General features: G+C 40.4%; 1 protein-coding gene and 1 long non-coding RNA gene across 2 annotated transcripts; one reads left to right on the forward strand and one right to left on the reverse strand.

The window, feature by feature from the left end:
• Positions 1–86: 86 nt before the first annotated feature.
• On the reverse strand, positions 87–14,643 carry arcn1a (archain 1a). The gene is made up of 10 exons (XM_035781323.2): positions 14,475–14,643; positions 9,837–10,100; positions 9,352–9,531; positions 8,936–9,138; positions 8,593–8,754; positions 8,197–8,362; positions 7,336–7,483; positions 2,185–2,293; positions 1,821–2,025; positions 87–1,603 (listed from the first exon to the last, which is right to left on the reverse strand). Exons 1-10 carry the CDS (start codon positions 14,475–14,477, stop codon positions 1,514–1,516), a joined length of 1,530 nt encoding a protein of 509 aa, XP_035637216.1. The 5' UTR covers positions 14,478–14,643; the 3' UTR covers positions 87–1,513.
• Positions 13,358–26,853, forward strand: LOC118390608 (uncharacterized). The gene is made up of 4 exons (XR_008060644.1): positions 13,358–13,653; positions 13,814–13,896; positions 20,632–20,707; positions 25,946–26,853. It is a non-coding gene; the product is annotated as an uncharacterized LOC118390608 (long non-coding RNA).
• Positions 26,854–27,173: the final 320 nt, after the last annotated feature.

The raw sequence follows: 27,173 nt of genomic DNA on the forward strand, positions 1-27,173 counted from the left end.
CACGAGATAACTGATTATTGAAATGACAACAAGTAACCTTGGTAAAGCGCATGATTCTGAAAATACTTCGTTATAAAAAGACACTCTTCAGAGTTCATAATACACTTTAATCTTTTTCATGTTTACATTGGAATGTTAATTACCCATGATCATTATTCTATAGGGTTACAAAAGTCTGATTCACTTATTTACCGCCAATCTGAATCCCATACAATTCAGAATTTCAAAAGAAGAAAAATCCAACAAAGACAAATATTATTTAACTTCTCCCTCTCTCAATTGTATTTCATAAGCAAAGTCAAGGTGAATATGGCCATCTATATAGATACACTCTGAAACAAGAAGAGCCCTGACATTCATTCATTCATTCATACATACATACATACATAATAACCATGGCGGCTTATTGTAACGGGGCTGGTTTGAGGTTGGACCGTGGGTGGTGTTGATGGACAGGGTTCTCCTGTGGCACAGCTGATAAGAGCATGGGTTGTGGGTTCGATTCCCATTGGGGTTACGCATGTTATAATATGTAAGCACTCACTGTACTCCAAGACGCTGAAGGATAAAAGCATCTGATAATTGACATATAAAAAGGTTTGATGTTTGGAGTGTTAGACAGTCATGGTTCTTGGATAGATCATTTCCATTTGATAAGTAGACTCAAAACAGTTGAAATCTCAGACAGGACTTTTTCTTTGAACGACCTCCCGCCATTGCAAAAAGTACATACAACTACTGTGCTTGAGTTGTACTGGTCTGGTACAAAAACTTATTTCAGCATTGAATTACTCCATGCATTTGATTTGATAGCATACCACAAACAAAATATGCCATTATACATTAACTAGCCTGTAGACAGATCAGTGTAATGAAAAATAAATGATTTAATAATGAGGTCTTTCAAACTCAAGCGAAGCTAAACTATAAAACATGCAATCTTAATAATTTTAGCTAAGATTTAGCCTTGCGGGAGACAGGCAGTTCAGATCAGTTCAGTACCAATCACAAAATGTGGTTGTAGTGTTATACCATGGACCGCAAGCCTGTTTGTATTGGAGTATGTGTAATCAAAGAGTATTTCCGTACATGATTACGACATATCTGTAAAACTATTAGCCAATAGTTCACAGAATCTGTCTGTCAATGGATTTGATACAAACTGGGCCAGTGAGAGGGTCATTCACAAAGCCCACCCCAGATGTCATCACCCCCCAGGTCCACCCAACCTAACCCGGATACAGTTATCTAACGCTGTCCTGTTTGACTTTACCATTCCTTCTTGCAGGTGCATCGATCGGTTCTTTATACATACAGCTATAGGCCGATCAGTTGATAGATTTCTGGTAAAAATGTACAAAGACACTAAATGCTGGCAAGCCAAGCCATGGTGGGAAGGGTTTTTCTTTTTGAAAAGGGTTTCAAGTCCACTTCTCACTTTCATTTTGTTTCATTTTTTCATATGTCAATCCACTGATCTTGATGTTTGTTGGTAATACTGTATGTGAATATATTACAGTATTTCATACTTGTCGACCAGGAACGATGTCTCTGAGGAGAACCTCACTGGAACCTCTCCATCTACCTGGGACACTTTGGCCACCTGGAGGGGGAACAGGAGTCATTACACATCGTCACAATGGAAATAAAATCCAAATACCATCAGGTTAACACAATGGATGGAGATCTACATGGTCTCACAAACTGCTAAACAGACTTACAGGCTGTCATTGTAAAGAAGAATGTGTTTTTAACTGACTCACCTTGTGAAATAAAAGTAAAATATAATACAAATAAATACATAAAAAAAAAACACTGACCGTTATGTCACAGTAGTTTCCTTTGGAGACGAAGGAGACGTTGACAGGGAAGAAATCATTGGGCTGGCCTGCCACGCTGAACTCCAGACTTCCTGTCTTGTTGTTGACGTCCACCACGGGTAAACACCACTCTAGAACATTCCGCCGGCTGTCATGACGATACTCTCCATCCAGGTCACCAATCACAGGTGCACCCACACCTGACCTGCAGGGACAGATAAACATATGAAATTAAACTCCGATGACAGACTGCAACAGTGTCTAAGACCCTCGTACTGGAAATTAATACGGAATCCATTGTATAGAATGGAAAAGATGAAATGAGAAATGGGATCTCAGAGTTGCTTCAGAGCGATTTACTTACGGGATGGGAATAGAGATTACCACATCATTCAGTTCAAGTGCTTCTTCCTGAAGCTCGTACTCTATGTTGACATCACAGCCAGTGGCACTCTCAGAGGGCCAGCAGTTTACTAGGGAGAAGTAGAAGAACACAACAGATAGAATACTTAAAGCGGAACTGACAGCATTTTAGCTACATTCAATCTTATTAAAATCTATTCATATACACCCCTAGGAAGATAACATTTTTTTTTTTTTTTTTTTTTACATTTTCTGACAAGTGAGCACTTAGAAATGGTTATTTTCACAAAATCATAGAATGTTTGGGAATGACATATAGTAAGGCATTTTGAAAAAGACATCATTCAAGTTAAAGCTTGGTCGCAAATGGGTCTTCCAAGTGGACAATGACCCCAAGCATACTTCCAAAGTTGTCACAAAATGGCTTAAGGACAACAAAGTCAAGGTATTAGAGAGGCCATCACAAAGCCCCGACCTCAATCCTATAGAACATTTGTGGGCAGAACTGAAAAAGCGTGTGCAAGCAAGGAGGCCTATCAATCAAATTCAATCAATCAAATTTGATTTATATAGCCCTTCGTACATCAGCTGATATCTCAAAGTGCTGTACAGAAACCCAGCCTAAAACCCCAAACAGCAATACACAGAAGTATATTTTTTTAAGCCTGCATATTTAGTTAAAAGAAATCCAGGTTAGCAGGCAATATTAAACTAGGGAAATTATGTCACTTCTCTTGCGTTCATTGCATGCAGAGTCAGGGTATATGCAGCAGTTTGGGCTGTCTGGCTCGTTGCGAACTAATTTGCCAGTATTTTACGTAATTATGACATAACATTGAAGGTTGTACAATGTAACAGGAATATTTAGATTTATGGATGCCACCCGTTAGATAAAATACGGAACGGTTCCGTATTTCACTGAAAGAATAAACATTTTGTTTTCGAAATGATAGTTTCCAGATTTGACCATATTAATGACCTAAGGCTCGTATTTCTGTGTGTTATGTTATAATTAAGTTGGATTTGATATAGCAGTCTGACTGAGCGGTGGAAGGCAGTAGCAGGCTCGTAAGCATTCATTCAAACAGCACTTACGTGCATTTGCCAGCAGCTCTTCGCTGTGATTCAAGCATTGAGATGTTTATGACTTCAAGCCTATCAACTCCCGAGATTAGGCTGGTGTTAGCGGGGTGCGCGCTAATAGCGTTTCAATCGGTGACGTCGTGAAGTAGTTGTTCCCCTTGCTCTGCAAGGTCCTCGGCTTTGTGGAGCGAATGGGGTCACGATGCTTGCGAGGAGAGGGACGGAAGCTATATTGTTACACTGGCAATACTAAAGTGCCTATACGAATATCCAATAGTCAAAGGTATATGAAATACAAATGGTAGAGAGAAATAGTCCTGTAATTCCTATAATCTAAAACGTCTTACCATGAAATATTGAAGACTCATGTTAAAAGGAACCACCAGCTTTCATATGTTCTCATGTTTTGAGCAAGGAACTTAAACATAGCTTTTTTTTACATGGCACATATTGCACTTTTACTTTCTTCTCCAACACTTTGTTTTTGTATTATTTAAACCAAATTGAACATGCTTCATTATTTAATTTAGGCTAAATTGATTTCATTGATGTATTTTAAGTTAAAATAAGTGTTCATTCAGTATTGTTTTGTAATTGTCATTATTACAAATAATCATTTTTAAAAGAAAATGTTTATTTTTTTCTTTTTAAATGTTGTATTTTTTAAATTATTTTTTAATAGTCTGATTAAATCTGTATTGGCGTTAAAATCTTTTTTTAAAAAAATCGACCAACCTCTAATTTAAACTTAAAACATGTTTTTCCCTTTTCCACTGCATGGATCACCAGTGCAGCTGAATGCAGCATTGCTGTACGGTGCACTCAAAATGTAGCCAGACTGCAACATTTTAGTAGCCTAGCTAGGACAGTGGCATGTGTCTGTACACTTTCCCTCGGGGGGCTGTAAACGGAACACAGGAAAGCAGCACAAGTGAAGCTGAATTCACATTCAAACTCAACTGTTGACAGATTAATACTTATTTGTGCGTCCCATTTGGCCAGCGGTCCTCGAGTTTGACACGTGCGCTAGGCTATTGGCCACATTATGATTGACTTGTGATCATTGCCCTTGCTAGTTTGATTGTATTGACATGCCCATACTTAGTTACAGTTGTGCGTCTTTGTTCAAAATAGTGAGTCATTGAAACTGAAACAGTGCATCCCGAATGGGTGGCAGCAGCAAACAATTTACCAGGCCATCTGTGATTTACAACCTGACAGCAGTATTTTTTGGACTACCATGAAATGGTATTGATGAATTATATTAATTATGCATTAAACTGTATCCATCTATTCTGCCAGTAATGCCTTTCTGTACATCATGGATTTGAGTCAAATATAACCTGTTTTTTTTTTTTACTTCTTAAAGTTGGTTTTGAAGCATAAACTTGGAATTTCATATTTTTGACTCAAATGATTGTCTGTTTGTTTCATGTCTGTTTCATATTTGCAAAGTAGTTCAAATGCCGTCAGCTCCAATTTAAAAATAGAATGCTGACAATGCCTAGAACATAAGATTTAGAATGTTTTGAACACAAGAGGCCTTTATCAATAAACCGTCACAATACGGTGCAGACCCCCAGCTCCGCTAAACCCATTGACAACTAAGTGCCGTTTTCACAAGATTGTGAAATAAAATGTCATGACTATCTGGTTAACATAACCTCTTGAAGAGCATAGTCAGAACTACACATATAACTATCAGAGTTTTATACAGCAAGAACGGCATGATTTTCATGATCAGTAAACATCAATTGATCATGTATTTTCATGATCAGTAAACATCAATTGATCATGTATTTTCATGATACACAAGGGTAGCCTATCCATTTGACATAATGTAGTTAGCTCGCTAGCTAGCTAAGCACACAACATGCATCAGCTTGCTTCACCAGAGGTTAGGACTTTGAAAAGAGCTTCACGTCGGCAAGTCATTGTCCCGGTAAAGTTGGCAGTCGGACTACTGTCCTCACCACTATATATGGCAAGCAAATCACGCAATATTTGGATATAGCCATCTAGTTAATCCCCTGAAAGGTAACTTGTCAACAAGCCATATTGATGTGGTCCATGGTCTGTCAGCAGAACTCGATTAAACAACATTAAAAACAATGTTGAAAAGGGGATAATGTTAGCAAACTTCACTAGGCCTGTGTTAAGTTGGAGAGGAAAAGTACATCAGGTCTATTTACCACTATGTTTAGCCAACGGTACAAAGTTTCTACCGGTAACTGGCAAAGTACACATTATCAGATGACAGTACATCGGCAAATGCTCCCTTCTGCTGCTTGACAGGCAGAGCCCACAAAGGATTGGAAATTAACAGACACCACTCATACTTGTCAAGTACAGTTATTTTTTTAAATGTTCTATCACTCAAATATCCAGCTAATGGTGGAGAGATGTCATGAGTATACCCTCACGTATCTGAAATTACATTATCAATTTGTATTTATTATGGATCCCCATTAGCTGCTGCCAAGGCAGGAAGCTACTCTTCCTGGGGTCCAGCAAAATGAAGGCAGTTCATATAATTTTACAAATATTACAATACATTCACAACACACCGTGTGCCCTCAGGCCCCTACTCCACCACTAAATCCATGTGTATGTATAGTGGGTATGTTATTTTGTGTGTGTGTGTGCGCATGTGTCCACAAGGTGTTTTTTTTTTTTTTAATCTAATTTTATTGCTTGTGTCAGTTACTTGATGTGGAATAGAGTTCCTTGTCGTCATGGTTCTATGTAGTACTGTGTGCCTCCCATAGTCTGTTCTGGACTTGGGGACTGTGAAAAGACCTCTTGTGGCATGTCTTGTGGGATATGCATGGGTGTCCGAGCCGTGTGCCAGTAGTTTAGACAGACAGCTCGGTGCATTCAACTTGTCAATACCTCTCATAAATAAAAGTAGTGATAAAGTCAATCTATCCTCCACTTTGAGCCATGAGAGATTGACATGCATATTATTAATATTAGCTTTCTGTGTACATCCAGGGGCCAGCCGTGCTGCCCTGTCCTAAGCCAAAAGCCAAGTCCTTTTTTGTGGCACCTGACCACACGACTGAGTGTTGTTAAGGCAGAGCATCACTTCACTATAGACAGACTTCTCCCCATTTTAGCTACTACTTCATCAATATGTTTCGACCATGACAGTTTACAATCTAGTGTTACTCCAAGCAGTTCAGTCATCTCAATTTCCAACATGATTTATTACAAGATTTAGTTGAGGTTTAGGGTTTAGTGAGTGTTTTGTTCTAAATACAATGCTTTTTAGTTTTAGAAATATTTAGGGCTAACATTCCTTTGCCACCCACTCTGAATCTAACTGCAGCTCTATGTTGAGTGCTGCAGGCATTTCAGTCGCTGTAGTAGCTGTCGTGTATATATAGAATACATAGATACTCTGGCTTTACTCAAAGTCAGTGGCATGCCGTTAGTAAACATTTTTAAAACAAGGGGCCTAAACAGCTACCCTGGGGAATTCCTGATTCTTACTGGATTATATTTGATAGGCTTCCATTAAAGAACACCCTCTGTGTTCTGTTAGACAAGTAACTCTTTATCCACATTACAGCAGGGGGTGTAAAGCCAAAACACATACATTTTTCCAACAGCAGACTATGATCAATAACGTCCAAAGCTGCACTGAAGTCTAATTGATGTTTACTGATCATGAAAAGCATGCAGTTACTTGCTGTATAACTCTGATGACAGAGCTAAATGTGCATAATTGTTTCACATGGAATAATCAGAAATCTGTAGTTGTGACTATGCTCCTCAAGAGGTGATGTTACAACCAAATAGTTAACATTTAATTAACAATCCCTCGAAAATGACACGGTTGTCAATGGTTTTAGCGGAGCTGGGGGTCTCCTTGCCCCCCAGCAGGCCAATTTAACACACTACACCTTGTGATGCTATATTGATAACAACCTATTAGAATGCTTGGAACAAAATAGTTTGAATGCTTGGAACAGAATGGGTTCCAGCTCTCCAGAGAGAGAAACACTAAGGAAAAACAGTATACACTAGTATAGAAATACTTAAAACTCTAGTAAAGTGTACTGACTCGTTAGTGGTATGAGGGTCTCATCTGTGGTCTGTAGCCTCCACTTGAGCACGCCCACATCATTGTTCAGAGGGAAGGACTTGTCTGGGTTCTTCAGGCCCAGCACGGAGTCTGTGGTAAAGAGCTTCTTATCCACGTTAGGGTGGGTCTGGATAGTGCAGGGAGGGAAAAATTGATAGATACACATTGTTAATGGCTTCACAGGTCGCAGTGGTCTAAGGCACTGCATCACAGTGCTAGCTGTGCCACCAGAGACTGGGTTCAAGCCCAGGTTCTGTCGCAGCCGGCCGAGACCGGGAGGTCCATGGGGCGACACACAATTGGCCTAGCGTCACCCGGGTTAGGAAGAGTTTGGCCGGTAGGGATATCCTTGTCTCATCGCGCACTAGCGACTCCTGTGGCGGGCCGGGCGCAGTGTGCGCTGACCAGGTCGCTAGGTGCACGGTGTTTCCTCCGACACATTGGTGCGGCTGGCTTCCGGGTTGGATGTGCGCTGTGTTAAGAAGTGGTTGGGTTGTGTTTCGGTGGACGCATGACTCTCGACCTTCGTCTCTCCCGAGCCTGTACGGGAGTTGTAGCGATGAGACAAGTAACTACTAACAATTGGATACTTTTTTACTACGAAATTGGGGAGAAAAAGGGGGTAAAAAAAAATATATAAAAAAATATTTTAAAAACACATTGTTAAAATTCCCATGGCATCATGCTGCACCAAAAGCAAATACAACTGTGGTTGGGTACCATTTTAAATCTTGATTTACACAGGCCAAATCCACGAATGCCTTGACATGTATATCTGTTGTGTTGAGGTCGTGAACCTTTCCCCCTTTGGAACGAATTATGTATTTGTTTGGAACCTACCTGCAGCTGGACTCCCTTCTTGTCACCGTTGTTGATGGTGAGGCGAATGCGTCCGTTCTTGTCGTCGGCCACTCGGAGGGTGATCATACCCAGGACCTCCAGGTTCTGTAGCCCTCCATCTCTCCCACAGGTCAGGCTGATTTTCTCCTCACAACGCAGGTGCACACTGGGAACCAGGGGGCAGAGGTAAGATACAGTTGAACATATCAACCTGCAGGTGTTTGAGTCCAACTACATTGCAGTCTGGACTGTGTAGAATCACTGATCTACAATCACTTTGCATCCCAAATAACTCTGCATTATGGGATCAAGATGAGCGATTCTGTGCCTTGCCTTGTGCAAACTGATTCCTCAAACACACTGCCTGTAATCAGTGGGATATAATATAAAACCTACCTCTCTGTGTTAACTGGTGGAGGCAGGGCTTTGGATGCCTCAGAGGGCCTCTTCCCTGAGCTGGGCATGATGACTTGTCCCTCAGACTTGAGCTTGTCCACAAAGTCATCTACCTCCTTCCCTCTGGCACTCAGCTTCAGGGCCTTACTGGGACCACTAGCCCTACGGAGGAATACATAGCTCATTAACTTTCTACAATATTAAAAATACATGACAAAACAAGTTTCACAAATTCCATTGAGCATAACCAACCAAGAAATATACTAACAAATACGTCTTACACATAGAACACAGGATACATTCATCATAACACCTCAAAATCCTAATATACCGAGGGTAGTACCTGGCAGGGACAGGTGAAGCCTTGGGTTTCTCTGGCTCCATGAGGGTGTCTGTGATGATGGTAGCGTTGCTGCTGCTGGACATGCTGCCGAACCCGCCGGAGAACCCTGGAGACTTCTTCCCTGAACGGTCCGCGTCCCGCCTGGCCTGTTGCAGCTCCTTCGCCTTTCTCCTCATCTCTGCCTTAGCCTCTCGCTCCTGGGTCTGAGATGGAGAGAGAACAAAGGAGACTTTCGGAATAAAACATTAATGTCTTTTGGACCAAAACCCCTTCATTCAGACTAGTGTTATATTTAGCAATTCAGCTACATTACAATAATAATGTAATGCTGTTCAGTTCTGCTGCTCCCCTTCATTCAGACTCAGTAACGTAATGTAAATCTGTTCATTATAGTTCTGCTGCTGCTCTCTTTTCACCTCTCGGACGGCGCGGAACACCTTCTCCTCGTGAGAGTCCATCTCTGTGAATGTTCTGATCTGGGCCAGGTTGACATTCTCCCTGTAGCCCAGCGCCACGATCTCATCAAAGGCAAAGATCAGGTCAAAACAGTGTTCTGAGACCTCCCCTTCCTCCAGCACCCGACAGTACTCTGGGATCTAAGGAAGAAATATATTTGGTCATTTAGTCATCCATGCTCAACTCATCACAAATTCCTACTGATACTTTTACTCAGCGGCAAACTTTGTATTGGCTCTGCCAAACTGAAAAAACAACAACTGTTTTTTACTTTAAACTTAGAAACAGTTTGTTTGGGCTACGCGTAACAAACACTGTTTACATAATGTGTGTCCTCTGCCACTTCTAGAAGTATGTGTGGGTGAGACCATGTGTGAGTCGGCGACTGAGGATATTTGTGAAGGTGCGTGCGTGTGAACAGGGCATCTGTGAGAGTATGTCATACCACGCGTGAGAAGAGGCGTAGTGTCTCCAGGTCCTCTAGGATGTTGCTGTTCTTGGTGGTGACCAGCACCATGTAGAGCTTCTCCAGGGGCTGGTAAACGTAGCGCACGCTCTCAGTCTCCACAAACGTGTGCTGCTTGCCTGTGTTCATCAGCTTGGGGAAGGCGGCCAGCAGGCCCTCCACGCGCGTCCGGGTCATCTCCACAAACTGCCGCGACACGATGGCCTTGCCCGCCTTGGTGCACACCGCTGCTGCCAACAGCACCTGGGACAAGAGGAAGAGGCCATAGTAACAGAAAAGCAATGATTGAGTCCATGCATGGATAAGATTCAAGACGTGTAGACAAAATATTCAAGTGTTGCTCCTATTCAGCTAATATTACAATATACACTGAGTGTACAAAACATTAGGAACACCATATTGAGTTGTTCCCCCTTTGTACGAGAACAGCCTCCATTCGTCAGGGCACGACTGTAAGTTTCACTAGTGTCCCACAGGGATACTGGCCCATGTTGACTCCAATGCTTTCCACAGTTGTGTCAAGTTGGCTGGATGTCCTTTGGGTGGTGGACCATTCTTGATACACACGGGAAACTGTTGAGCGTGAAAAACCCAGCAGCGTTGCAGTTCTTGACACAAACCGGTGCACCTGGCACCTACTACCATATCCCGTTCAAAGGCACTTCAATATTTTGTCTTGCCCATTCACCCTCTGAATGGCACACATACATAATCCTCAATGTCACAAGTCTTCAAAATCATTTTTTAACCTGTCTCCTCCCCTTAATCTACACTGATTGAAGTAGATTTCACAGGTGACATCAATAAGAGATCATAGCTTTCACCTTGTCAGTGTCATATTCCTAATGTTTATTACACCCGGTGTACGGCTTTTGAAGTCAGCTATCACAGTGGTCACTTCTAACAAGACACATGAGATGTCTTGAATTAATTAACATCAACACCATAAGGGGCAAAAATATCCTGGTTAGGTAACATAGCAGTAGTTGCTCTTTAAGTTCTGAGAGAAAAACAAATGTTATTTTCATTCAACCTCAAAGATTCAGTTAAATGAGCACATTGTGTTACCTTGGTTTTATGCTTTCAATCATCTTTTTCAGAGGTAGGCTAATACGAACACAATGAACCACACGCGCAAATACGGTTGACCACACGCACAAACATAGTCTCAGTTTCCTTTAGTGTGACTGGAAACAGAACACCAAGAAGTTGACTTCAGGTTGTTACTTGTAAAATAGCCTAAATTAATTCTGACAGTAAGTGTTTGTCTGTGGCCTGAATTTGATTTCATGTATTTAAATACATTTGGGAAAGTTCAGCCACACTACCAATTACTAGGCCTAATCTAAAAATCAACCTCCCTGTCTCTCTCTTGTTATATAAGGAAGTCTATTGACTCCATAACTGTTTGATCATGGAAAAGGTGTCAATGAGTGTCAACTCAAGTCTATTGCTAAATTCCAAACAGCCCCTACTAGACACTTCAGTTGGCCTGAAATGTTTGGATGTACAGTGCCTTCAGGAGGTATTCACAGCCCTTGACTTTTTCCACATTTTATTGTGTTACAAGGTGAATTTAAAAAAATGGATAACATTGTTTTTTTTTGGTCAACAGCCACATACAATACACCCCATAATGTCAAAGTGGAATTCCGTGTTTTTCAAAAATGTTAAGTATTCAAACCCTTTGTAATAGCAAGCCTAAATAAGGAGTACACATGTGCTTAACAAGTCACATAAGATGCATGGACCTTGTGCAATATTAGCGTTTAACATGATTTTTTAGGATAACCTCATCTCTGTACCCAACATTCAATTATCTATAAAAATGGTCCCTCAGTTGAGCAGTGAATTTCAAAACAGAGATTCAACCACAAAGACCAGGGAGGTTTTCCTTAGCCTCACAAATGTAGATGGCTACAAATTTTTTAGAAAGCAGACATTTTATTAATTACACTTTGGATGGTGCATCAATACATCCAATCACTACAAAGATACAGGTGTCCTTCCTAATTCGGTTTCCGGAGAGGGAAAAAAAATACACTCAATGATTTCCCCATGAGGCGAATGGTGACTTTAAAACAGTTACAGGAGAAAACTCAAATGTACCAAATACAAGAGGTGTACCGTAAAATGTTTACTTACAAACCCTTAAGGCCTGATTCACACAGGCTCCTCTGAACAGCTGATGTTGAGATAGATGTGTCTGTTACTTTAACTTTGAAGCATTTATTTGGGCAACAACTTCTGACGCTGGTAACTAATGAACTTATCCTATGCAGCAGAGGTTATTCTGGGTCTTCCTTTCCTGTGGCAGTCCTCATGAGAGCCCGTTTCATCACAGTTCTTGACGGTTTTTGCGACTGCACTTGAAGAAATGTTCAAAGTTCTTGCAATTTTCCAGATTGACTGACCTTCATGTCTTAAAGTAATGATGACCGTCATTTCTCTTTGCATATTTGAGCTGTTCTTGCCATGATATGGACTTGGGTCTTTTTCCAAATAGGATTATCTTCTATATACAACCCCTACCTTGTCAACACAACTGATTGTCTAAAAGCATTAAGAAATTCAACAAATGAACTTTTAACAAGGAACTCCTGTTAACTCAAATGCATTCCAAGTGAGTACCTCATGAAGCAGGTTGAGAGAATACCAAGAGTGTGCAAAGCTGTCATCAAGGCAAAAGGTGGCTACTTTGTTGAATTGCAAATATATTTATATTTGTTTAACATGTTTTTGGTTACTACATGATTCCATGTGTTATTTCATAGTTTTAATGTCTTCACTGTTATTCTACAATGTTGAAAATTGTATAAAAAATAAAAATAAAAAAAACCTTGGAATAAGTATGTACACACATGCATACACAGTACCAGCCAAAAGTTAAATATAAATAAATAAATAAATATCTGCTACTGCTCGACTTAAGAAAAACGGTCGACCAACAGCCTATCGACCAAACAATAGACCAGTCAACTAATTAGGGTCAAGAGATTAATGATTGAAATAAAATTACCACCGATGTTATGTAGTTAAGACTGGTACATTTTGATAATTTTTTTCATTCAAAATTTTCAAATTTAATGACATTGAATATCGACCTAAAATATCATCCATCAACCTCCTTGGCGCCCAAATATCGGTAGCGGCCCTAAAACAATCGATATTGGTCGTTCTCTAGATGATATCCTGTATCATGGGTGCACACTCAGGAGCAAACGCTGTACATTGAATACATGTACACCCCCAATGCAATTATGCAGTCTAATAAATCCAGTGGGAAACTTTTTTAATTGTTTGCGAAATTAATGAATTATTGTAATCCTTGTAAATGATCTAACATTCCAACCTTCTTTAGCATTTTTTTTTTTCAATGGGGGGGGGGGTGCTCCTGAGAGGTGCAGCGGTATAAGGCACTGCATCTCAGCGCTAGAGGCGTCACTACAGACCCTGGGTCAATTCCAGGCTGTATCACAACCGACCATGATGATTGGGAGTCCCATAGGGAGGTGCAAAATTGGCCCAGGGTCATCCGGGTTAGGCCGCCAATGTAAATAAGAATGTATTCTTAACTGACTTGCCTAGTTAAATTTAGGTTAAATAAAATAGCTTTAACCAAGTGCGCATGCGCCAAATCCGCCTTCGGCGGCGCTAACGTATCCCTAAAAATCATTTATTTTTATTTGTATTTAGACATTTTTTGTACCCATAACGGCAATAATTCGGGGCTGTGGGTAGTTTAGTGGTTAGAGCGTTGGGCCAGGTTGCCAGATCGAATCCCCGAGCCGACAAGGTAAAAATCTGTCGTCTGCCACTGCACAAGGCAGCTCGCCTACTGTTCCCAGGCCGTAATTGTAAATAAGAATGTGTTCTTTAACTGACTTGCCTAGTTAAATAAAGGTTCAAATAAATATGTATAGTAAGTACCGATCGTTTTTTGACGACGTTTGCAGAGCTGGCTAATGTTGGGACGGACTTTGAATTTAAGGATCCTGGGCGTCAGAGATCGTCATATTCATCGTCTCCTCAAGCTCAGGTACTGGTTCCACCTAACCCTTACCATTTTAACATGTCAACTTCAACTGGGTAGGCGTCCCAAGGATCCAAGATAGCATGGACTATTCCAATATTGTGGCTAGCTTCACACAGCTATCAACTTGGCAAGCTTGGTATAGAAGCTGGGATCCTCAATTTTTAACTCGAGACATAATAGGGAATCTAGAATCTCTTTTCACCAGTCATTTACAGAGTGGCTATTTTGTAAACTCTGCAATCTAACCAATACCAGTTCAATTACTTACAATTAACAGCCAATATAACATTAGCTACCTAGGCCTGCTGATACAAAACAGACGCAAAGGCTAACTAGCTGACGTTAGCTGAGCTGGCGTTAATCGACGAGATGGCGCTTGAAAGCGCTATTGATAGCTTGCTAATGATATAAATCCCAATATATACTAAAGGTGAGTATATTTGCATGCATACGCAGCAACATTAGCTATGTTAACTTGCTAGAGTGTTAGCTATCAGCAAATGCAATGTTCACAGTCAAAGCGGAACAAGACAGATAGCTAGAAGCTAAATACAGTAGATCAATTACATTTCATAGCTCACCATTTTGTTGTTATCCTTGTGCCGTTTCCGTAATGTAATACCACGTATTAGTGTCTAAACTATAATATTTATGCGGAGTGAAACTTGCGTCTGTTTGATTTACTGTCTCAATATGGAAGGACCTCTAGCCACGTCTCCACCGGAAAGAGCTCGTCAGCAAGGTAAAAGGGTTATCACTTAGTTACCACAGCCACAAAGACAATTGGGCTATGTCGTAAAGATTCATGAAAACACTAAATCGCTTTTTGGTCTTACTTTAAGGTTAGACACATGTAGCAGTGTGATTATGATCAAAGTTAGGTTTAAAATCGGATTTTAAGAAGAGAAAGTGTATAAATGGGCCGGGTTTATGACTTTGTGGCTGTGGTAACTAGTGGCGACCAGAAAAGGCAGCGACGAGAAAAGGAACATGTGGAAGATGGGGTCAATGATGGTGGATAAATGAAGATCTCTCAAGACGTTTACCATTGAAAAAAATGATCAGTTCCGGTCTACTTAACGGGGTGGGTCTCCCATAGACACCAATGTAACTGGGCCTGGTCCACTGATGTATAATAGAGTTCGCCAGCATGTAGTCAAATAACCCGGAAATGAGTTATCTCTCTTAGTTCAGCCATGGCAATGGGGAAATAGTAAAGTTTTGGGATTAACGCCGAAAATAAGATCTGACGTTAACACAGATTTAAGAGATCCAATACGTTTAATTCTATGATTTATCAGTCAGTTAACATGACCTTCATAAATTATACGCTTTTTATGATTACACAAATGCTTCAATATCCACAATAACTGATGTTAGCTGAAGGTAATCTTTAAAAAAAAATATTGAACATGTATTTTTTATTAACAACAAATCAATACAGAAAGTACATGAGGGAATACAAGTATATATAGATTAAATACAATGGACAATTGAGCTAGGGGGTACAATATCACATTACACAAGGACCTTAAGGGACATACATATACTTATAATTCTAACAGCTTTTTTGTTAGTAGAGTATTTAATTGTCTTAAAATACAGTTCAATTTCTTTTTGTGGGGAAAGAAAATGTTTCTTTTGGTTGTAAATTTACATTTGTTACAATGAAATTTGGCCAAAAGAATAATGAAATTAATTATATAAAAATGTTTCACCTTATTCCTATCGTAGGTAAAGAATCCAAGCAGTACATCTCTCCACAGTAGTGTTAAACCTTCATAAAATTGTTCAATTATAAATCTACTGATGTCTTGCCACAGTTTTCTTACATGAATACAATGCCAAAGAAGATGCACTGTTTCTGGGTGGTCATTACAAAAAGAGCCATTTGAGTTGATGTTTTCCTTAAACTTCTTCATATAGTGGTTGGCAGGATAACATCCTGCTGAAACAAGGTTTGTATCGCTCTGTTGTTGAATGGGCCGAAAGAGAAACAAATCTTTCCTACTGATGAGTCAACAGGGTCTTGACACGTTCCTGAATAACAGAGCAACACCTTGAGGGAATGGCATCTAAAACAATTGCAAATTCTTTAGGTGTTACAGGGACCTTGTAAAGTGATAAGAATTCCTTATAACTGAGTAAAAGACCCTCTGCATTTACAAATTGGCTCACCAATAGGATATTATTTCGGAACCAATATTCTAAAAACAAAGAAGTATTTTTATACAATATATCCCAATTATTCCATATATAATATCTGTGTGGAGAAAAATTGTGTTTATAAATTAAGGACCATGACAAGAAAACCTGCCGATGAAAAGCAGAAAGTTTCACTGGAACTTTGTCAATATTATAATTGCAAAACAACATGAAGGCCACCAAAAGTAGAGAATATATGATGAGGAATAAAATTCCAGATAGAAGTGGGTCTTCTTAGGAATTGTTTTATCCAATTGATCTTAAAAGTATTATTTAAGGTAGTAAAGTCCAGAAAATTCAACCCACCATTTTCATTGGGGTTCATTACAACAGTTTTCCTAATGTAATGGGTACGGTTTCTCCACAGAAAGTTGAAAAGCATCTGGTCTATCTCCTTGCTTATTTTACTGTCAAGATATAAAGATAGAGTGCCATATCTTAGTCTAGAGATACCTTCAGCCTTGGATATTAGGACTCTTCCTTTTAAAGATAAGTCCCTCTGTAGCCATTGATTTAGCTTCTTCTGTGGTTTTTTAAGAAGAGGGTTCAAATTTAGTAAGCCTCGAGACTTCTGATCCTTTGTAATGGTTATGCTTAAATATGTAAGTTAGTATTTTACTGGAATACCATAATATGAAGGTGTCACACAATCTTTGACAGCCATGAGATCACATTTATTAATATTAAGATATAGATATAGACCAGACCCTTGGGAAAAGGATTGTATCACGTTGATCGATATGGGAATTTGGTTAGCATTTTTCTGAAAAAGTGTAGTATCGTTACCCAGCTGGCTTATAATAATTTCTTTGCCTGCTATGGAAATACCTTGTACAGGATTATTATTTAAAGAATTTGCAAGAAGTTGGGTGATTAATAAAAACAGGTATGGAAAGAGAGAGATAGGACAACCTTCCCTAATTCCTCTCTTTAACTCAAATCTAGGTGAGGTGCCATATTTCAATTTGATAGAGCTGTTACCATTTGCATAGAGAGTCTTAATAGCATTACAGAAAAATCCCCAAAGCCAAGTCTCTCAGGGGAGTGGAAGAGGAACTGATGCTCTACTGTGTCAAATGCTTTATAAAAATCAAAAAAATAATATGAAGCTATCCTCAGTTATTAGGTCTGAGTAGTCAAGTATGTCTAATACTAGTCTGACATTGTAAGACATATGTCTGTTCCTCATGAAGCCAGACTGTGTTTCATCAATGATTGCATCCAGGACTTCTTTAATTATTTTTGCAAGTAGTAAGGCTAATATCTTACAGTCATTATTAAGAAGACAAATTGGACGCCAGTTTTCGATGAGCAGCACTTATTTTTTAGGCTTAGGTATCAGTGTTATTAACCCCTGACTCACTTGTAGGAGGGCGAACATTGTTTTTAATACTCTCTAAAAAAGACTTCAAATAGGAAGGGAGCTACTTGTTCAGAAAATAATTTGTAAAATTCTGATCTAATTCCATCAACACCTGGTGATTAATTGTTCCTTAGATGTTTGATAGACTCTATAATCTCTTCAAGTTGTATGGGTTCATCACACTGTTTATATTCTATATCACTGATAGAGTGAACATTATTCAGTGAGTCAAAAAAACATATCTGTGGATTCCTGACAGTACGTAAAGCTTTACAATTTTCTGTAAAAAATGCTACAGTATTTAGCGATTAATTTTTGGTCATCTGTAATAACACCATCAATCTTTAACTTATGGATAGTGTTATTTTCAGAGTGAATTTTTTTTAAGTCTAAAGAAACAGGATGAATTATGTTCTCCCTCCTCAATCAATTTTTTTCCTAGATCTAATAAAGGCTCCTTCTGCTTTTAATCTATATATATTATCCAGTTTATTTTGGAACTCAATTAGTTCCATCTTCTCCTCCCAGAGAGGCCGGCTGGAGACCTCTGATCTCAATGATCACCTTTTCCTCCTCAGCTCTTCTGGTCTTAGCAAGATTACTCCAATATTTTCTAAGGTATTTGGACACCTCAACTTTAAAGACCTCCCAGTTCTTGCAATAAGATTTTTCTTCACAAGCCCTTTCCCAAAAGTGTGAAATCAGATCTTTAACCTCAAACTTAACTATATCATTATTTAATCATGAGCTTTTTAGCTTCCAGTAGGATGCTCTACCAAGGTTAGTATCAGGGGTAAATATTTTGATATCAATGTAAATGGCCCTATGGTCTGTGAGGGGAGCAGTACAAATATTTGTAGTAACAAACTCACTATCAATACATTTTGATATAAGCCAAAAATCTATTCTGGATTGTCTGGAACCTGTTTTGTTACTCAAAGTGAATGATCTGTCGGCCAGAAACCTCTCTCTCCATATATCAGTAAGATCAAACTTTTTCCATAAAAAAGTATTAAACCCAAATTCTGATTGGTTGGCCTACTATATCTATAGTAATGTTAAAGTCCCCTCCTATCAATAATAACGAATTTGGAAATTTAGATAACCAATGAAGTATATGTTTCTCTATAGATTCAAGAAACTCATCATTCTCATGTTTGGTGTTGTACCCGTAGAAGTTTACAGTAATGAGCATAATGTCATTGTAAATGATCACAAGACAAATAACATGACCAAAGGGATCACATTCCGAGTGTAGAATATTACCACCAAAGGTATTTTTCATTGTAGTGACACCAGCGGAGAGTTCAGATCCACTGGAAAGCCAAATATCGTTGTCCCACTGTGACCTGAGGCCGAAATTGAGTGAGACTCTTGAAAAAAGAAAAAAGCTGTTCTAAATTAATTAGCAAATAAAACTAAGGCCTTGCGCTTCACATTGTTTCGTAACCCCCTAGCATTAAGAGAAACTATAGACAAAGACAAAACAACAAAGTATTAACTATAGTAGGATGAGTCAAACGTAGGAGCATTGAACATAAATGACAAGGAACCGAGATCTGCACCATTTAAGTCAATTTAAGGTGAAAATAGCTTATTCCATAAACTTTAAGGTAGACGTTATCCGGCTTTGAAATTCAACTGAAAATTATGTTCAATACCAAACCAAGGGTTAAGTTATTGTAGTAAGAGAGACTAAAAAGTGTAATCAGGAACTATTCTGGAACTATTCTGAAAAATAAAATACAAAATAATAATTTAAATAAAAGGGTATCTACCCATAAATTCCGGACTATAAACCGCTACTTTATTCCCACGCTTTGAACCTCGCGGTTTATACAATGACGCGGCTAATTTATGGATTTTTCCCGCTTTCACAAGATTCATGCCGCCAAGAAACTGAGCACCGTCACATAATGTGACGTAAATCGAGCGCGCTCAAACTTCCCATCATTCTGATTACGGTAGTAATTTTGTCACCCTCATCATGGCAAAGACACGGAGAAATGCATATGATGCAGCTTTCAAGTTGAAGGCGATCGATCTGGCTGTTGGAAAAGGAAATAGAGCTGCTGCACGGGAGCTTAGCCTTAATGAGTCGACGATAAGACGTTGGAAAGCAGCGTGAGGAACTGACTCAGTGCAAAAAGACAACAACAGCTTTCAGAGGGAAGAAAAGCAGATGGCCCAAAGTATTTGCAGCCACTCGACATCAGTGTAAATCGTGCATTTAAGGTGGCGCTCCTTGTTCAGTGGGAGGCTTGGATGACAAGTGGGGAGAAATCCTTCACTAAAACGGGCCGCATGCGAAGAGCAACTTATGGTCAAGTCTGCCAGTGGGTCCTGACAGCGTGGAGCATTGTCAAAAAGTCCACTATCATCAACGGGTTTCGAAAGGCTGGACTGCTGCGTGTTGAAGGGGCAGCATGAGCTCAGCGGGGTATTTGCCTCCGGATGAAAGTGACGAGAGCGACAATGAAAACGATCCAACATCGGATGAAGCAATTCTGAGGCTATTCAACTCCGACACCGAAGGAGATGGCTTCAGAAGTTTCAGTGCACAGGAGGAGGAAGATAGTGACCAATGACTTTCTTGGTAGGCCACTGTTTAATTTTTGTTACAATTCGTGTTTCGTTTAAAGGCTGTGTAAAGTTCGTTTGTTTCAATGTACCGGTAGGCACCTGCGGCTTATAGACATGTGCGGCTTATTTATGTACAAAATACATATTTTTTAATAATTCAGTGGGTGCGGTTTATATTCAGGTGCGCTTAATAGTCCAGCAATTACAGTACTATTTTAAGTGCATATGAAAACTGATCATAAAAAATATTTTACATGTACATGTTCCTAAGACCTATTTCACTTGGAAATAAGTATTAATAACTAAATAGAACAATAACCGTGTAAAGTCAGGGCAGACCTGTATGCCCTTTAAAACAGTATCTTAGTTACTGTGTACATAAAAAATAAATGCAGCTTTCAGTCTTCTTCGTACATTTGTAAACAAAATAGGTATTCTGGTCATACAAGAACAAACTAATAAATTGAAGTACCTGAGTATTCCGAAAAATTGTCACTTGATGCTTGTTAGGTAAAGTTAAACAATATAAGGAAAATGAGAATACCATGGCTGAAACCATCAATCTGTTCCTTCTGGTGAGATTTTAGGGAGGAATATGGATTTCTTAAACGTTGATGAAGCCTCGTCCTCCGACGAAGTAAGCAGTCTTTCCCTCATTTCAAGGTAATCTACTCATCAAACCAAATCAAATGTATTTATATAGCCCTTTGTACATCAGCTGATATCTCAAAGTGCTGTACAGAAACCTAGCCTAAAACCCCTAACAGCAAGCAATGCAGGTGTTGAAGCACGTTGGCTAGGAAAAACTCCCTAGAAAGGCAAAAACCTAGGGAGGAAACAGGCTATGAGGGGTGGCCAGTCCTCTTCTGGCTGTGCCTGGTGGAGATTATAACAGAACATGGCCAAGATGTTCAAATGTTCATAAATGACCAGCATGGTCAAATAATAGGTCTGGGACAGGTAGCACGTCCGGTGAACAGGTCAGGATTCCATAGCCGCAGGCAGTACAGTTGAAACTGGGGCAGCATGCACTCATGTACGCATACATTCATAGACCTTCCAGGTTTCATCCGGATTATAAGGACCAACATCACATGCGCACTAGCACTCAGTGCGTACAGGGAGCAGCATGAGCAACGGCGACGTCATCCAAAAACATGGCAAACATTGAAAATGAAAAAAAAAAGTTTATATCTTTGTGAGTGCTGGAGAAAAAAAAATCTGCCTCTGCAACAATAATTTGAATAATTCAATGGATGTTTTGTGCGCAAATGTGATGACTAAAGTGTCTTATTAGTCATTTTCTAAATTGATTTCTCTCTGTGGCCGTCTATGGAAATTGCCTTTTTCTGGGCCGGGAATCAGTTAAACTGCAGTACCGAATCAGAACTGTAGGAGCAGGAGGAACTGGACTTCTAGATCCGAACCCTGGCCCCTTGGTCTGGTCCATAGATAGAGACAAAGATGAGTCCTCTATATCTGTGCCATTATAGAGTCTGTGACAACATGGGTAGCGCCATTGAGGCTATCTCTATTTTGAAATAGTGAATTGACCCATCGCTAAGCCCCGCTCGAGAATGTTTAGCAACCAATCGCAGGTCATTGAAAATAAGAATTTGTTCTTAACTGACTTGCCTAGTAAAATAAAAAATGTGTAGACCATGTATCTGATGCAGTCTGGACAAAAATAGTATGGCTGCTGCCCGATAGACAAGAAATCACTGAACACTGGTCACTTTAAATATGTTTACATACTGTTTTACTCATTTCATATGTATATACTGTATTCTTGTCAATGCCATCCTATTCAGCTATTGCCTTGTGTGTGTGTGTATATATATATATATATACTATTGTATCCTACATATTCTACAGATATACTAAATATTCTATCCACATACTGTCCATAATGTCTATACATCCCATGACATACATACATACAGTGCCTTAGGAAAGTATTCAGAACCTTCAACTTTTTACACATTTTGTTAAGTTACAGCCTTATTCAAAAATTGATTACATCATTTTTCATCCCCTCATCAATCTACATGCAATACCCCATAATGACACTAAAAAAACAGGTATTTAGGAAGTCTGTCATTTGGAAAGGAACACACCTGCTTATATAAGGTCCCACACTTGACAGTGCATGTCACCTAATAATCCCCAGTTTACGGTTTACAATTGGCTCATTCATCCCCAGGTCGTTGCTGTAAATGAGAACGTGTTCTCTGTCAACTTACCTGGTAAAATAACAGAAAATAAAAAATAAATACAAATAATAATAATGTCAGAGCAAAAACCAAGCCATGAGGTCGAAAGATTTATGTGTAGAGCTCAGAGACAGGATTGTGTCGAGGCACAGATCTGGGGAAGGGTACCTATATACATATTTCTGCAGCATTGGAGGTCCCCAAGAACAGTGGCCTCCATCATTCTTAAATGGAAGAAGTTTGGAACCACCAAGACTCTTCCTAGAGCTGGCCACCCGGCCAAACTGTGCATTCGGGGGAGAAGGGCCTTGGTCAGAGAGGTGACCAAGAACTCGATGGTCACTCTGACAGAGTTCCTCTAAGGAGATGGGAGAACCTTCCAGAAGGACAACCATCTCTGCAGCAGTCCACCAATCAGGCCGCTTGGAATTTGCTCAAATCAAATGTTATTAGTCACATGCGCTGAATACAACAGGTTTACAGTAAGTAAATGCGTACTTACAAGCCCCAACAATGCAGTCTAAATATGAATGATAAAAGGAAATAAAATAACAAGTAGTTAAAGAGCAGCAGTAAAATAACAATAGTGAGAACCCACTTTCGGAACCCCTCGTTGGAGCCCTATTCACCATCAACAGCAAGCAACACTCATTCAAAATAATGCATTGAACCAAAGATATTTACAACTAACCCAAGATGGTTAATCTGTGTCGTTTACAGTGGGAGCAAAACATAGTGGGCAGAACATGCAAGGAGGTGGTTAAATCAAGAGCTAGCGAGATCCTATTGGCTCATTGTAGCTTGTATTTGCATATTTCCGTTAGGGAACGTCTCCTCCGTGAAGTCTGTGTGTGCACAAACTCAATTCGACCTTGCACTCCTTCTAAACAACATTTTTTTTACACTTTAGCAAAGTGTCAAGTGTATAAGACAGTGCAGTGTGTTTGTAACAGATTGTAGTTTTGGGAATAGAAAAATGTATTGAGATCAGATGTTTCATTGTTGACAAAATCTCCCACTACCTACGACTGAACTTCCTGTCACTACCATATTTGGTGGTAAGAAAACGTTATTCTTCTGCAGTGGGCTTTAATGGTGGTGGGCATCCAATGTGGTGCATTATCGTCCCCAACTGGAAAATAGTATAAATCCGTTACACTTTGTGATACAAAATGTATAGAAAAAATATAAACACCCTTCCAACTAACCCTACAGTCATTAAAAAACCCACTACCCCATCCCACTACTTTGACCCTATCTGCTCCTGCACCACGCCAAAGGCCTAGGTGGACGGGACACCACCTCTCAACACACTCTGTAACTCTTCTGAAGTCAAATCTCGTACACCCAAGTGCAGGTTGGCCTATCCCTCTGTGCTGGCACAGATCTACTACTCACAGGGACACTCTCAGGATCTCACCCTTGAGCCATCTTCCTCTACTTTCTTGACTGCCTCAGCATAAAACACCTTCTTCACTTCTGAGCATGGCCATTTCAACCTGCCTCTCTCCTACCAGACACTTCCGATCCCTAGCAACATGGTTACCCCTTCAGATGACACACAACTTTTCCCACAGAAACTATGCAATCCTCTGTCCAATGCCCTCCTGCACACTTTCCACATTTTGGAATCTCTCTCCAACACATAATCGTGGCACCTGAAACACCGCAGTGGGATTTGGCACAAAAGCTCCAACCTCATAACTAATATATCCTAACATGACTTTGTTAGGTAAATAATCAAAACTCAAAAGGACAGACTGACACCTCCGTTTCACCACGCTCCCCACCGAGTCTGTGTCGCACCAAATGATGGGCATTACAAATACCAGGAATCTTCAACTTCAGTTGCTCCACCTTCACACTTAACACTACCCCAGAAATCACTCCTTTCAATTACCTTTAGTCAAGTTGCTTGGCACAGACCGAAATCAACCTTTCCGTGTCCCTGTTCCAATATTCCTCTTCTCCGGGCTTTGCTATCAGTGACATACCGATGTAACTCCATCTTCAGCTCTGTGCTGAGAAAACATTCTAAACAGATGCATCAGCTTTATAGCCCCTGTGACGTTTCTGGGTTTCCCCTTCTGTATTTGATTGAATCGTCTTCGTTGGGGTATTGCAGCGGACTACGTCCAAAAAGTTGTGTTGCCGCCACCTACTGTGCAGCAAAAAAATATCATAAAATAATATATTTAGAAAGAAAAAAAACTTGTTAACTACCCCAAAATCACTCATCAAAATGCTCCCTCCGTCTGTTAAAATGAATTATCCAGGAGCCTGGGAGGGCCATCACATTTTCCGTCACCAATAACCCTGGCAGATCTGAATTCCTGAAGCCCGAGATATTTTTCCTCAGCATCCACAAAGATTTTGCTTCGTCTTCCTTTTTATTTGACCCGTGCAGTTTATCATAGTTGCAATGAATGCCACAAATCCACTTTCTTCACATGTAGCATATCCGGTGCTCTTGATTGACGGATATTCACTGTGGGCTCTGGTACATCCACTACCATATCTTCAACACTAGTGCCACTAGCTCCCACAATTATTTTGATTGCCTACACATAGCAAATCTGATGGACCACCCTAACTTTTGCCACATCAACCTCCTACTTTCTTTAGCCTGTCGCATGCTTCCCAGTCTAAACAGTTTGCGCATATATTATGCCAATATATTTTGAAGTTATTGTCCAAATTTTTGTCTATTCCCTGCACACACACTTTTTTCTTGACACAAGTTGAAGCTCGGTTGCCAACGTCTACGCCCCTTCGGTCAGTGATTGGTCAACAGTGCTACTCCTTGTAGGAATGAACTATGGAAGTGGATTCTTGAGTGAAGTGTTTGTTGTCATTCAAGAGACTACTAGTTTTCATGATGATTTTTTCACTTGAGAAAAACTGCTCCAAACATCTTTGTTAGATTGAAAAATTCCTTGATTAAGACCTCTTTGGCAAAAACATACATTTATTACAGATTTCTTGATTTATCTTAGATCATTTCAGATTATTTTGAGGAAGTGTTATGGCTATGTTGTTGCTACAGTAGCTCAAACAACAGTAATGTTGCTGTTTTTTTCCTAATTTTTCAAGCGAAGGTCTTTAGGGAGTTTGCGAGCACAGATATTCGCTTCACTTAGCCAAGTTCTGCTGGAAGTAAACCAAACCCTATGTATGAAAATGCCTTTACAGGGCATTCCATGAACTCTGAGTCATGATCCCCATGACTCCTCATGATTTTAACTATAAAACTGTGGGGGGAGTTTGCTCAGACCTGCAAAACTGTGCCCATGCCAGTGTGACGGGCACTAACCACACCGGGGATTCTTGTCGCAAGGGTATCTCCGTGGCGGAGATCTTTGTGGGCTATACTCGGCCTTGTCTCAGGATGGTAAGTTGGTGGTTGAAGATATCCCTCTAGTGGTGTGGGGGCTGTGCTTTGGCAAGGTGGGTGGGGTTATATCCTTCCTGTTTGGCCCTGTCCGGGGGTGTCCTCGGATGGGGCCACAGTGTCTCCTGACCCCTCCTGTCTCAGCCTCCAGTATTTATGCTGCAATAGTTTGTGTCGGGGGGCTAGGGTCAGTTTGTTATATCTGGAGTACCTCTCCTGTCCTATTCGGTGTCCTGTGTGAATCTAAGTGTGCGTTCTCTAATTCTCTCCTTCTCTCTTTCTTTCTCTCTCTCGGAGGACCTGAGCCCTAGGACCATGCCCCAGGACTACCTGACATGATGACTCCTTGCTGTCCCCAGTCCACCTGGCCATGCTGCTGCTCCAGTTTCAACTGGCCTGGGCCCTAGGACCATGTCCCAGGACTACCTGACATGATGACTCCTTGCTGTCCCCAGTCCACCTGGCCATGCTGCTGCTCCAGTTTCAACTGTTCTGCCTTACTATTATTCAACCATGCTGGTCATTTATGAACATTTGAACATCTTGGCCACGTTCTGTTATAATCTCCACCCGGCACAGCCAGAAGAGGACTGGCCACCCCACATATGCTCTCTCTAATTCTCTCTTTCTTTCTCTCTCTCGGAGGACCTGAGCCCTAGGACCGTGCCCCAGGACTACCTGACATGATGGCTCCTTGCTGTCCCCAGTCCACCTGACTGTGCTGCTGCTCCAGTTTCAACCGTTCTGCCTTATTATTATTCGACCATGCTGGTCATTTATGAACATTTGAACATCTTGGTCATGTTCTGTTATAATCTCTACCCGGCACAGCCAGAAGAGGACTGGCCACCCCACATAGCCCGGTTCCTCTCTGGGTTTCTTCCTAGGTTTTGGCCTTTCTAGGGAGTTTTTCCTAGCCACCGTGCTTTTACACCTGCATTGTATGCTGTTTGGGGTTTTAGGCTGGGTTTCTGTACAGCACTTTGAGATATCAGCTGATGTACGAAGGGCTATATAAATAAATTTGATTTGATATCCAACAACACCCCAGAGATGACTCCTTTAGCAGGTGCTCTACTCTGGAGTTCGAAGCACTACACAACTCTTGTGATGCCCACACACGGGTTGAATCACCATTGTCTCCATGTCATTTCAATGAAATGGTGTTGAACCAATGTGGAATAAATGTTGAATTGATGTCTGTGCCCAGTGGTCACTGCCTTCTTCCTCTGTTCCTCAGACACACTATTAATCAGGACAAGTCCACTCGTGGTCACACTGACTGATCCCACTTTTACCAGCACAAGATTCACCTTCTTCGAAACCCCCAAACTGATATCCCAGATAAACATTGTTATCCAAAAATTACATCCAAACAAGAAACAAAAACTTGTCTGACACACATTCATCATCCCCTTCAGTTTTCAACACTTTCTTCAACACTACTGTTTTCCATTCATCTTCTCCAACTCCACTCGACTCGCTTTTCGTTTCAATATCGACATCCAATTCCGCCATGATTCCC

Source organism: Oncorhynchus keta, chromosome 11, assembly GCF_023373465.1.
Source record: "Oncorhynchus keta strain PuntledgeMale-10-30-2019 chromosome 11, Oket_V2, whole genome shotgun sequence".
NCBI classification, from domain to species: domain Eukaryota; kingdom Metazoa; phylum Chordata; class Actinopteri; order Salmoniformes; family Salmonidae; genus Oncorhynchus; species Oncorhynchus keta.

What these genes read in the sequence shown, in the direction of transcription:
- arcn1a (XM_035781323.2), bottom strand. An exon ending in TGTTCCGCGCCGTCCGAGAG is followed by an intron (nt 9,139 to 9,351) that starts GTGAAAAGAGAG and finishes TCTCCATCTCAG; the next exon opens with ACCCAGGAGCGAGAGGCTAA. An exon ending in GCTTCACCTGTCCCTGCCAG is followed by an intron (nt 8,755 to 8,935) that starts GTACTACCCTCG and finishes ATTCCTCCGTAG; the next exon opens with GGCTAGTGGTCCCAGTAAGG.